The 12,131-nt window shown below is 54.2% G+C and overlaps 4 protein-coding genes across 4 annotated transcripts; 2 read left to right on the top strand and 2 right to left on the bottom strand.

Annotated features, from left to right (window-relative positions):
• Window positions 1–84: 84 nt before the first annotated feature.
• On the bottom strand, window positions 85–1,435 carry CkaCkLH20_04957 (uncharacterized protein; the record flags this gene model as incomplete). Its single annotated transcript, XM_038887676.1, has 2 exons — window positions 85–701; window positions 1,261–1,435. 2 exons carry the CDS (start codon window positions 1,433–1,435, stop codon window positions 85–87), a joined length of 792 nt encoding a protein of 263 aa, XP_038747283.1.
• A 534-nt stretch (window positions 1,436–1,969) lies between these two features.
• Window positions 1,970–3,237, top strand: CkaCkLH20_04956 (uncharacterized protein; the record flags this gene model as incomplete). Its single annotated transcript, XM_038887675.1, has 4 exons — window positions 1,970–2,441; window positions 2,503–2,561; window positions 2,637–3,032; window positions 3,082–3,237. The coding sequence occupies 4 exons, from the start codon at window positions 1,970–1,972 to the stop codon at window positions 3,235–3,237; spliced, it is 1,083 nt and encodes a 360-aa protein (XP_038747282.1).
• A 935-nt stretch (window positions 3,238–4,172) lies between these two features.
• On the top strand, window positions 4,173–6,677 carry CkaCkLH20_04955 (uncharacterized protein; the record flags this gene model as incomplete). Its single annotated transcript, XM_038887674.1, has 2 exons — window positions 4,173–4,704; window positions 4,753–6,677. 2 exons carry the CDS (start codon window positions 4,173–4,175, stop codon window positions 6,675–6,677), a joined length of 2,457 nt encoding a protein of 818 aa, XP_038747281.1.
• An 883-nt stretch (window positions 6,678–7,560) lies between these two features.
• Window positions 7,561–10,572, bottom strand: CkaCkLH20_04954 (uncharacterized protein; the record flags this gene model as incomplete). Its single annotated transcript, XM_038887673.1, has 1 exon — window positions 7,561–10,572. One exon carries the CDS (start codon window positions 10,570–10,572, stop codon window positions 7,561–7,563), a length of 3,012 nt encoding a protein of 1,003 aa, XP_038747280.1.
• Window positions 10,573–12,131: the final 1,559 nt, after the last annotated feature.

Raw genomic sequence — 12,131 nt, 5'->3', positions numbered from 1 at the left:
CGCCAATTCCACGCTTCTCGTATCATTGCTTTCCATTAATAATGTCCACTTGTTACCCTTCTCATTCCGCCGACTCTTTGCAGTTCATGGTGGGTGTATCGATGTGCTTCTGCTCAGTGTGATATCCGCTCTCCGGCCGTCGATAAACTGTTCTTCGCTTACACCCTCGAGAATTGAGACCATTTTTCTTGAACAATAGCCTTCATTCTTTTCTTGTTTGACAAAAGCCTCCTCTGGCTCCTCCTTAAACTCCAGCGCGATGATCTTATTAGGTCTAGGAGGGGAGTCCCCGAACGCTGAACGGGCGCTGCGTTTTCTTGGGTTCACAGTTGCGGTGAAATCTTTTGACTGAATTGGAGCTTTCTCGTCCTCGAGCTCTTGAGCTGAAATATCCTCTACGTACTTGTCTAGAGCAACCGTGGGCTCCAGCGGAGCGTAGCTCCGATCAAGCATAATGAGATCTCTGTCTTCGTCGTCGATTAATGTGGTTTTAGGCTCAAAAGTTCTTGATGCTGGCGGAAGCAAAGCCCTAGGCACTGAAGCCGGAGACGAGCTGAAGTTCATGAGGTCTTCTTGTTTGTCCTCGTTACTCGAGTCGTCTTCGCGCGACATTAGCATGGCCTGGCGGTCGGGATGCATCTGTGTGTCGCTGAACTCCATCAAGTCGTCTTCTTCGGCTGCGAAGATAGCCGGAGCCGCGGCTGCAAAAAGCGTCAGACGCACGATTCCAATTCGATCCGAACGTTTGGAATCACTGACCTGTTACTCGATACGCGAATGTGAAACGTCCAATGGGGCATTCCTAATTCAACCGTTGGACTGCATAAGTCTCGACATCCCTCTTGTAGTATCTTTCTCCAGATGACAGGCTGCCCGGTTAGCAGGCGGTTGCAAAAGCTGAATATCGTACAGAGCAACTCTACCTGATTCCACGAAACAGCCCCTCCAGCGGCACAGTATCAGCGAGTTCATCCCGCTCGGGATGCCCAAGCAGCTTGACGAAGAAAAGCTCGACACGGATTGTGCCTTTAGCAGGATGATTCCCATCCGCCAAGCCTTTGAATTGGAATTTCCGCAGTCGAGACGTTTCTCCGGCTGTCCAGTCGAGAACTCCATGGTAACTTAGGCGCAAAGAAGGCGCATCGGTGTCTTTAAAACCTCGACGCGTGATGAGTCGACGCAGCACTTCGAGTCCATCCATTTCGACGATAATTAAGAGTCCGCGGTCAATCGGGTCGACAAGCTGGCGGAAGCCCATACCGAGGGTGATGTTCACGGAGAAAGGGGCATGCTCTTCCACTTCAAGAAGTCTGTAGCTGCTAGTGGGCGCATCGTGCGCGGGAGCTCCCGGGAAGGGTACTTCAGTCTCGATAGCATCCTGGCCGTTGACTTGAATAGCCACTTCCGCGTCTAAGACGAGTCGGAGACGGACCATGATGTTTGGCGATGCTTGGAGGGTTTCATGTGGAGGCCTTTCGAACTCAGCCAGAACTGGACTCGAATATGCCCTTAGCAACAATAAAGGGGGGAAGGGATGGGGTAAAAGAAGAGACAGGAGTGTCGGCCGGGGGGCTGAGGTTCGAATGCAGAGAGAGATGTGATCAGGGGGCCAATGATAAGGTATCGCGGCTCACTATTACTGACACCCATAGGCACTGGCGAAGGCGAAGGCATTAGTAATCTTATCGAAGGCGCAGAGGTAACGACACGGCTTGGAAGGACTGGACCTGACTTTCAAGCTGGAAGCACCTTCCCTGACGGCGACTTCCCCTTCCGAGACTATTACCCACCGCAGCCTCTTTCTCGATACAACCGAAGCGTCTGCCTCAAAGTCCTGCCAGCAACTTCTAGTTGTCGCCGATTTTAGGTACCTGCTTATCCTGCCTTCTGTTTCCACCTTCCACCTTCCACCTTCTACCTAACTACCTCCTCGTTACCTCCTACACTTCTCCTTCCCACCTCCCATCCCTTGCCTCTCACTCAGTTCGTCTTTCCCCGCTACAAACTTACGGCCATCGCCGCCTCTGATCTCGAAATGGCGATCATAGACACGCTGCCTGCCGTCAACGTCTCGGTGAGACTTCGGACATCTTTTCGAGATGCTCTTGAGTACCCTGATCCGTACGCGTACCAGCGGCGAGAGAGATATCTAGATGATTTCGAACGCTGCTCACGCAACTACATTGAGAGCCAGAACGGAGTCGAGTTCGCCATCCACATTGACGTCGTGGACCACCCCTCCTTGGACCCGTGGGTCTACGGTGACTTTGGTCTCGTCTTCTTTCTTCTCATTGACGGTCAATTCATGGGAAAGCGCTTCTGTCACAGTGATGACTTCTTCCAACGTCACTGGCACTTTGCCTTCAAGGGAAAGAGGCACCCGAATGATGCTCGCTCAGCAATGGTACAGAGAGATTTCAGCTTCGCATCCATCACCACACGTAAGATGACGCTCCAAATCTTCCTGAGTACCTCGCAACGACTTACTGATCGGGCTTGCAGTAGAAGAAGACGCTTCCAACCAGGAGATCCGTCGTGCTCGAGACCTCGGCACCATCGAGGTGAAGGTGAAGCTGGGCAGGTTCTCTGGCATTCCTCGCCGGATTCGAAACGGAAACAGGCACCTATCGCACTAGGAACCGCGGTACGACACGTTTGAGATCCCGGAAGAGGCCTTGAAGGGACGCCCCATTTCCCATGGCACTTCGCAAGTACTCCTCAAAGTCGTCGTTCGCTGCTATCTGCTGACGGTAGCTCTGGTCAGCCTCGCCCGAGCTTACGAGGCCCCCTTGCGCCCTCCGCGCCGAGACCAGAGAGCAGCTTTCGAGAAGGTCCACACCGGTCCGTTGCTTGCCACGTACACGTTCAAGTATCGGTCTTCAGAAGCGCTGCGAATCGAAGAGATCGTCCCCAGAACACCCAGTCCAGAGCCTATGGGTGTCGACACTGAGGAACCCGCCTTTCCTGGATTTGAGGAGCTGCAAGATGAGCAGATCGAGCGGCTTGCACGAGAGCGACTCAGACAGTTGAAGGTCAGGGTCTTTGAGGTTCCTAAAGTGCCAGCTAACTGACACACACTAGGATGAGGCACTTCAGGCGCAGGTATCGTCCAAGAAGCGCAGTTACGATGATTTCTGTGACCTCACGCAGGATGATGATGATTTACCGGCCCGCCCATACAAAGTCGTCAAGCTGAGAACAGGACATGAGGTCATCGATCTCACAGGCGATGACTAGACAATCGTACGAAAAGAGAGGTTCTAGCCCTGGACGAATGTTCTCCCCTGCAGAAACTTCTCTACTCAGTGTTATGGAAGATTTTTTGTGGGTTTGATTCAAGGTACAACATGGAGAGATGTTATGGTTGTTTTGCAATGCTGAGGAAAGAAGCAGGACTCTTCATATGTGGAGAAATGATGCTTGATGGTGGCTGGCTCAAACTAAATTGGTGTGTAAAAGGAAAGATAGCTTTAGATAAATCCGAGAAATCCACTAATGAAGAGTTGATTAGCGGTGATATCGAATATGCAAAGTACTACTAGGTAGTCTCTTGGTTCAAGCGTCTTGTGATATACTTGACTGTCACAAGTCATCGTTGCCGCTGCTGTAGTCGTTGATACTGTTTTATGTGGAAAGAAACTGGTAAAAAGATGAAGAAAACGATAGCTTGAATCATTCGAGGAATAATGGCTGGATATTGCAATTAGACGCTTGGGATTCGATCTGAGCCTCAAGCATAATGTCGCCAAGCTGGGTGTAAGTGAGAAGAAGTGGTCGACCTCGGTAGGTACGTATTGGGGTGCCAAAAAGCCACCCGCTGCAACATCATTAGTGGATCTCATGCTGATGTAAGGCCGACCACAGCGGCAGCGTACCTTATTAAGTGACGCTAGAAGGGAAACGGGGACGTGGATCCGACCCCTGCAGCGCGCCGCGAAGGGGGCCCCGTCCGACTCGCAGCGACACTGGAGCTAGCTCGCTCAACCTCCGTCTTCCGCCAACTCGGAAACCCATGACGTTCAATGCACCCGTCAGGACTCTTTGTCCATCTGTAGTCCACGCCGAAGGACGCGACCATGGTTGATGCCAGATATGTGATGTCCTACTGATTCGTCGCTACTTCAATACCTTCCTTCGCCCTCTCGCCTCCTCTCCGCTGGAGGAGCGCCATCATGTCTCCAGAGGCCTCCAGCAATAGCAACATTCGAGTCTTTATCCGCTGGCACGACCAGACAGTCTTCGCTGGCGAGGAGATCAAGTGCACCATCACGTTCAAAAACATCGCTCGCGACCCAAATCAGCAACGCCAGTCTCAACTCCTCACTCCCACCGACCGCCCGAGGCATGTCTCGCCCTTGCTGAGAGGCAAGTCAAACGCCGGCTTGACCCCGCCGAATTCAGCTCAGACTCGCGGTCATCGATCTGCCCTTTCCCTCAATGTACCGGCTGCTCAATCGCGACGACGCGCCGGCTCGGTGCCATGGCCGTCGCCTCTTACTCCCAATGCCGCAGAGCACCGCGGCAATGGCCATACGAAATCAGTATCTATAGTATCGATTGGTTCTACGAGCACAATAGCCGACGACAACCAAAGCAATGCAGGCTCGACAAGATCTCATAGACCGGGCCGCGGTCATGCACGAGCTTCGAGTCTTCAGATTGTCCCTCGTGGAGCTGCGTTAGGACTCGGAGGGCCTCATTCTGGTAAGCTTCGTTGTCGATGAGTTTGATGCCATTACTGAACCCGCCCAGCGTCACCTAGACACATAAGCTCGCCCTTGTTCAACTCGACATCTGCCTCCGATACACCTCCTGCGACTTCACGATCTTCGACGTTCCCTAATGCGCAGAGCACAGCGGGCTCTCAACGACCAATGAGGTCTCCTAATACCGCGCTGGCCGATTTTCGGTTCCCGATGGTCCAGTCACCACTGTCCGAGTCGACAACCACCCCAATAACGGCACATCACGATGGCCTTCTGAGCCCAAACAACGAGGTGCCTCCGAGCACCTCAGTACGATCTAAAGACAACATTCCTACAATTGTCAACGAACATACGGCTCCAGCGATGCGAATACTATCCACTACGAGCATGGGAGGAGGTACACCGCGCAGCAGCGGAGAGTTCTACTCCATGAGCAATAACTCAACAGAAACGCTGGCCTCCGAATACCCTTCACAGCCCACCAAAGGTCCTATGCGACCGCCGCACTTCAGGCGGGGATCCAATTATGCGTCACATAACCCGAAGCTGCCGGAGTCGTTGATGATGGGCTACGCGCAGATTCAAGGCTCTTTCACACTCGACGGTTCGCTTATCAACATCGGGCCCTTCGAGCAGGTCAAGCGTAAGGCCGTAGTCGGCGGTCAGGGCGGTGGTGTTATCGGAGTGGAACCTTCGAAACGGGATAGTGGACTGCTTCGGAGTTTCGGCTGGGGAACCATCAGCAACTCAATTGGCGAATTACTTGGCGGCGGCGAGCTGAGCAGCATTAAGGACATGCGCGGCATTGCCAGTAACAAGTCTGTGCCTCTGCTCTCGACGCCGCAGTCCATCCTCTTCGTGGACTTGAATCTTGCTCCGGGAGAACACAAGGCCTTCGAATATTCGTTTCAGCTTCCCAAGGGATTGCCACCGACGCATAAGGGCAAGGCGGTAAAAATCTCCTACAGCTTGGTCATTGGCACGCAGCGAGCAGGCGGCTCGAAAGAGCAGCAAGTACGCTCTGTTGAGATCCCTTTCCGAGTGCTGGGCAGCGTCAACAGCTACGGCGAAATCCTCGGCCATGACCTTATGAACCCTTACATAATCCTCCGCGACCAGGCGAAGATCAAGACGGTCGACAAGCTGTCGACACTCGGCGAGATAAAGAAGCTCAAATCCCCGAAAACGGATACATCGACGATCAACGACTTTCTCATTTATGTAGATGAGCTCCTCCTTAGACCACAGCAGGGGTCCAACACCGGCTTGCTTTCTCCCACAGCGTACCCTGGCTCGCGGCGGTCGTCAGCCTTCGAGGATGCGACGACCGCAACAGAGGCCATCAACATGGCCATCATGCGCAGCAATCTGACCACCGAAGGCCAACAGAGCCCGAACCGTTTCGAAATCGCCCGCAACGGCCAGCGGGTCGGCGTCGTCATGCTCACCCGCCCGTCATACCGCCTGGGCGAGGTTGTCACTATGGCAATCGACTTCACCGACGCCGAGATCCCATGCTACGCCGTGCACTCGTGCCTCGAATCCGCCGAGCGCATCGAGCCTCACCTAGCCATCCGATCCGAAGCCTCGATCCACCGCGTCACCCGCAGAGTCCACGTCTCGGCCTCGGAAGCCACCCTCTACAACCGCAGGATGGTCTTCACGCCCACCATCCCCATCAACGCGACGCCCGAGTTCATCACCACCGGCGTGTCGCTCGAGTGGAAGATCCGCGTCGAGTTCGTCGTCCCGAGCCAGGAGACGGAGCTGGAGCGCGAGGCCCCCAGCACGCACCCCCTGCTGGAGGAGATCTCCCGCGACGAGCGCGGCGGACTCGTCCTCGTGGGCGTGGAGAACCTCGCCTGCGAGAGCTTCGAGGTGGCCGTGCCGTTGCGGGTGTACGGCGCCGTCGCGACGGGCCTCGAGAGGCTGGAGAGGGACGAGGCGTTGGAAGAGGGTCTCGTCGTCTGACCTGGTTCGAAACGGAGTGAGGACCGGACAGAGACTGATCATGTAGAACACACGGGGAAGAAAAGAGAAAAGGTCGACCGAGGCGTTGGATAGAGAAACCACCTTTTTATTTTTTTGGAACACGGCACCCTATGGAAATTACAGATTTCAGGAGGCTACTGTGTTTTAGGGAGAGGAGTCCCTTCATTTCGTTTCTGTTAACTTACTTGTACATGAGATGCAATACAACATTGCCCCTCCTTTCCCGGTTTGCAAGACTGGGAGGCATGGTTTGAATCACGATACTCTCTCACAAGGAACAAAGTGGGCGAACAAGTCGAAGGATGATCAACGAGGTATACCCTCGTGTGAAGTTGTATTTCCTAGCGCTGCCCTATATCAAAAAAGGGGCGCAAACCAGAAAAAGAGTATGTAAATCAGACATCAACTCAAACCCAAGGACGCGATAGCCATCCAATCCGCCCTTTCTTACCCATCCGCATCCGCATCCGTCCCCAATGCCCCTGGCCTCCGCGTGTCCCATAATGGGAAGATAGAAAACTCCGGGCTCCTAATTCGCCCCCTTCTTAGGAATACCGTCTCTAATGACGGATATTCTGTTGTCTGTTTTTGCCAAAATGCTGGCTTTTCGCATAGAAAAAGAAGACTGAAAAAAAAGAAAATGTCGCTGTGCTGTGTCGAAAGTCGCAAGAAGAACAAAATGCCGACAAATCAAAAAAGGGGGAACGTTGATCCGCCCTTATTACCCCCCAAAGTCCGAAGGGGGACTTCTTCTCCCTTAAGAATCCGCCCCTAGCCGAAACGCCGTTGTCCTAGTCCAAGTGACGCCGTATGTCCAGCAGGTGTTGTACAGTGATGAAAAAGAAAAGTTACAATGAGTGTGTTATAATGACGATGATGTCGAGGTAGAGGCGGTCTCCCCACCAGCGGTGCTTGGTCGGTCGAGCACCAATTCGATCTCGGGCTCCTCGGATGGGGTCTGCACGTCTCTGATCTCCTTATCCTGGAATGTCTGTCGAAGCTTCTCGTCTAGCATGGAGGCCAGACGCTCTTCGTACTGATCTAGGAGGCCGCTGATGAGAGCGGTGTCGTGCGTTCTGATGGCTCGATCGCCGAGAGCAGCGGCGGTCATGCGAAGCTCCTGATCGAGCTCCGTGAGAGAATCTTGGCTTAGTGGCTCTGTCGATGAAAGCTTTTTTCTATATGCTCTCAGTGTGCGACAGGCTTGTTCTGTAGCCATATTGAGGCTACCGAAGCCGCGTAGATTAGGCGAGCTCTTTTTCGGAGGCATGCCCAATGATGGAAGTGACGGCCGCCTAGATGCCCTCGACTTCGGACTGACCGGAGGGCTGCCAGAGCCTGATGAGCGTCGAGAAGGCGTGCCTTCAGCGATGGATGGGCTGTTTGTTGTGCCCCCTTTGGGCGTACTGACACTATTGTTCAGTCCGTAGCGTGAGGTTCGCCGTTGGACCGTCCTGGGTGATCGCCGTCCGCCGTTGGACGAGGAAGGCCGCTGGAATTCGGCCAGCTCTGCTTTGGACAGCACTCTTCTAAGCGGTGGCCTGGCGGATGCTGATCCATCCTTCATCGGTGACGCGTCTCTGCTGACAGACGTTGGCGAAGAATCGTCGTCCAAGCCCCAGAGCATCACAGTCCCGTCCAGTCCAACACTGATGACTCTCTGGTTGCCATCTTCGTCCTCCGTCAACGTTACACCGCTGATGGACTCAGTGTGACCCCATTCCCTGTCCACAAAGAAGCCGGACTGGGCATCGTAGACGCGAACAGATTTATCCGTGTTGGATATGCCGAGAAGAAGACCTGCGTCTTTACCTGAAGGCTGAGTATAAATGAGGGATTCCATAACTGCAGTCTCGGATCCGCCTTCGTCGATGCACTTGAAGCAATTGATGAGTTTGCCATTAGACAGATCGTAATGGCATATGGACCGGTCGAGCATGGAGACGAACGCAGTCTTATCATCCTGGCCCAGGGCAAAGGAAGTCGGTGATGCTTTTAATGTGACGGTGCGCGCAGAGAGAGCAGCGATCTGGTCAGGATCATCCTCTTTGCACACTATGTCATGAATCTGCAGCGTCCTGTCCATGGAGCTTGTGATGATTCTGTCGGCTGACGGAATGACCGTTTGCACGACCTTGGCAGCGAACTCAAGCGTCTGAAAATGTTGGAACTCTCCGGTTGATAGGCGGTGGAACAGCTGGGTGGTGCGATCTCTACCGCAAGTTGCGAGCAGAAACTTGGCATCGTCTTCGTAGATGCTGATGCCTTGGCAGTCAGAAGAATGTGCCTTGGTCTCGAGGAGGCACTCATTAGTGGTCAAGTCCATGATCCTGAGCACGCCCAGCTTATCGGCTGCTACAAGCATCTTCCCAGCCTGGGTAACCCGTACCACATTGAGCTGATTGACAGGATCCATCCCATTTTCAGGGATCACCTGCTCAATGGGCACCTCCACCGAGAGCTTGACCTTCCCCTGCATATCCCAGAAGATGACCCTGCCGGAACCGGACCACGTGTAGAAGTCCGCGTCCTGATCGTTGGGCTTTGTGATGGCTTGAATTCCCACAATCGCATCTCCATGGCCGGGGATGGGAATATGAGAGGGGTCCTCCTCAGTTTGGCCTGGCAGGTGACTAGAGCTCCAGATGTCGATAGAGTGCTTCTCATCAATGGTGACGAGGTTCTCTGTGAGGAACCCCATAGCCGTCAATCCAGCGGGCGCAACATTCTTGGAAACCATGGCATCCGGTAGGCTCTCTAGCACCGCCTTCACGCTCATTGTCGCGAACTGGCCTGCTTTCCCAGACACGTAAGCAGTCGCGTGTCGGATAGTAATAGATGTGATTGGAAAGTCAACAGTAAAGCATCGCACGAGCTTCGTTTGCTTCCCATCGTCCTCGACCGTGCAGATGTCGCCGGCTTCGGAGCAAATGATGACGTTGGTGTCGTCGATGACAGCTGCACAGGTGAAGGTGGCTTCGAGGAGCGACCCAAGGAGAACGTTGCGACCATGCAAGGCTTTTTGTGGCGGTTGTGGTGTCGAATTGCCCTCGTTGAACCTTGTCTTCGCCGGTGAACTGGGTTGAGCTTCCTCCACACGCCAGGTCTTGATATGTCGTACGCCTAGTGTAATGAGGCTACTTCCCATCCAAACCATGCCCTTGATGGTGGAGGTGCACTTGTTTTGCTGGTACATTTTGGCGCTGCCATTGCGAGGGTCGATTCTCCAGATGAACAGGAAGCCGTCTGTGGATGCGCCTAGAGAAGCAAGCCATCGGGTGTCGGAGGACCACGCAACAGCATTGACTCCAAAACCATGCTCGCTGATAGATACCAGTGGCACATCAGAGGACGCATCCTCGAGGTTGAAGATGAGCACACGGGGTGCGTATCCCGTCTCGCCAACGGCCAAATAACGCCCGTCTCGGCTCAGCGCCAGGCACGTCGCCGCCTTGATGCGTTCACGACTTGTCCATGTGTTCGAGTTGGGCGACACAGACCAGTCCTGGTTCTCTCGAATATGAATGCGGTTCCTGCTATCATTTGCCTTGGGCGTGGAAGGCGAAGGAGAACCGTGCGATAGCGGCGCAGACCCATGGACCGGAGAAGCAGTCGGCCGGGCTCGGTAGAAGCGTTGAGCATACTGTTCTCCGTCTACGTCGACAACCACAACGGCGCCGCCGGCAATGTAGGCGAAGGAGGAGTTGACGGTGTCGAAACCCGTGGGCGAGACGCAGGTTGTGCCGACAACTCGCTTGAGGGACAGGCGGGACTCGTGGGGTAAGCGACCTCGGAGGGGGGATCGGGGCGGACGTTGGAGGTATGGGGAGTTCCCCGGCGTCAGTTTGAGCCGGTTCGTGGGAGTCGCGCTCATCGTGTCGCCATTGGCATGCGGACGCGACTGGAATGTGTGATTACGAGGTGTAGAATTACGGCGTAGACGTCACTCGGTTTCGTAGGTTAACGGTGTAGAATGGAAGTAGGAAAGGTCGTAGTTCGGTCGGTCTTTAACTCGATTGTCGGTTTTATTCTTCGTGAGGCAAGCAATGGCCGTAGGGTAAGCGCGAGTGGTGTAATTGAGGCAAGAAAATGGGAAGTTGCTGCTATCGGAGGGTCTATGTCTATGGTTCAAAGCTGTGAAAAAACGAGGTCAGTCTCGTCCATCTCGAACTCAATTGGGTGAAACAGTCGGATTTTGCACCTCCAGTAGGAACGTACAGTGACATCAGGCAGGGCAACGTCGCCCATAACCCGCAAAAATTAACGTAAATAGATATAGGAGCGGTCAGAAGAATAGGTAAAAGGAGAGGAGGACGCGATGTGCCGAAAAATGAGGAGGTTTTGCTGATGGACGATTCGCAAGGTCGGGTCAGGGTTGGAGCCGGTTGGGTCAAAGGACGCCTGCCGGGAAGAGCCCTGAATCGGGGACGCACCTGCCTGGTGGTTGGTGGTGGTGGTGGTGGTGGTGCTCCTTCTGCTGTCACTGGAGGGCCGCCTGTTGGCCGCAGCGCTGGGGACGGGAAGCTGCCCTAACAGCTGGGAACCGACAGTTGGTCCAGTCGGGTGGGAAAGGAGCCACAGAATCGTCACACCTGCACGCTGCAGTGTGATACAACGCAAAACCCCCGCTCATCACAGCTGTTTTCTGCTCCAACCCTGTCCCGTTTCTTCCCAAAACGGACGTTCCAGTCCACATCGAAATCCACTACCTACGGCACCTGGAGGGGGGGTGTTCAAGGCGGTCTGGCCGGGCCTGTCCAATCACAGCATACGCTTCTCGCCAGTAGACCTCAGAAGGAGGGGGTTCAAAAAATCGACAGCAAAATTGGCTGCATTCTGCACGCCGCAGAGAAGCTAGACGATGTTTACCGCGCTTGAACAAAGGAAACGGCCATGTTCGTCAGTTTCATCGTCGCTGAAGAATCAGCCTCGTCTGTTGGCGCAGAATGTTGATTTCCACCGACACTTACTTAATCCGTCAAAAAGCCTTCATCTCTCTAATAAGACGAGGTCCATGAGCAAACCTCGTCATCAACGGTGTGGCCGCTTACTCTGAGATGGAGAATCGCTCACCCCATGTCCTAGAAAAGCAATATTTTAGACGTCAGTGGGCGGCAGGCGGTCATACTTTCAGGGGTACGCATTGTTCACGAAGAAATCATAATCAGAAGATTAAACGGGCTCCAACCGCCGGAAATCAGACCCTGACACGTTTGACAGCGCGCTCTTGGGCCTCCAGCTTTCTTCATCGCAGACGGCAGACGTCTGTCTGTCTTGTCTTGTTGTTTGCCCGCCGTCCAAGCGCACCGTCGACCGTGCGCCCGCCTGCGGTCGTGAAATGAGCTCCTGCCAGGGGTCCCTGTCACGGTGTTTCCTTCTTTCCTACCGCCCTGACGGTTGATCGCTGGATGATCTGCTCTGCTGCTGTTGGAT

This window comes from Colletotrichum karsti (genome assembly GCF_011947395.1).
Source record: "Colletotrichum karsti strain CkLH20 chromosome Unknown Scaffold13, whole genome shotgun sequence".
In the NCBI taxonomy this organism is placed as follows: Eukaryota; Fungi; Ascomycota; class Sordariomycetes; order Glomerellales; family Glomerellaceae; genus Colletotrichum; species Colletotrichum karsti.
The sequence above is the reverse complement of the archived record's forward strand: the minus strand, read 5'-3'. Positions and strand labels throughout refer to the sequence as shown.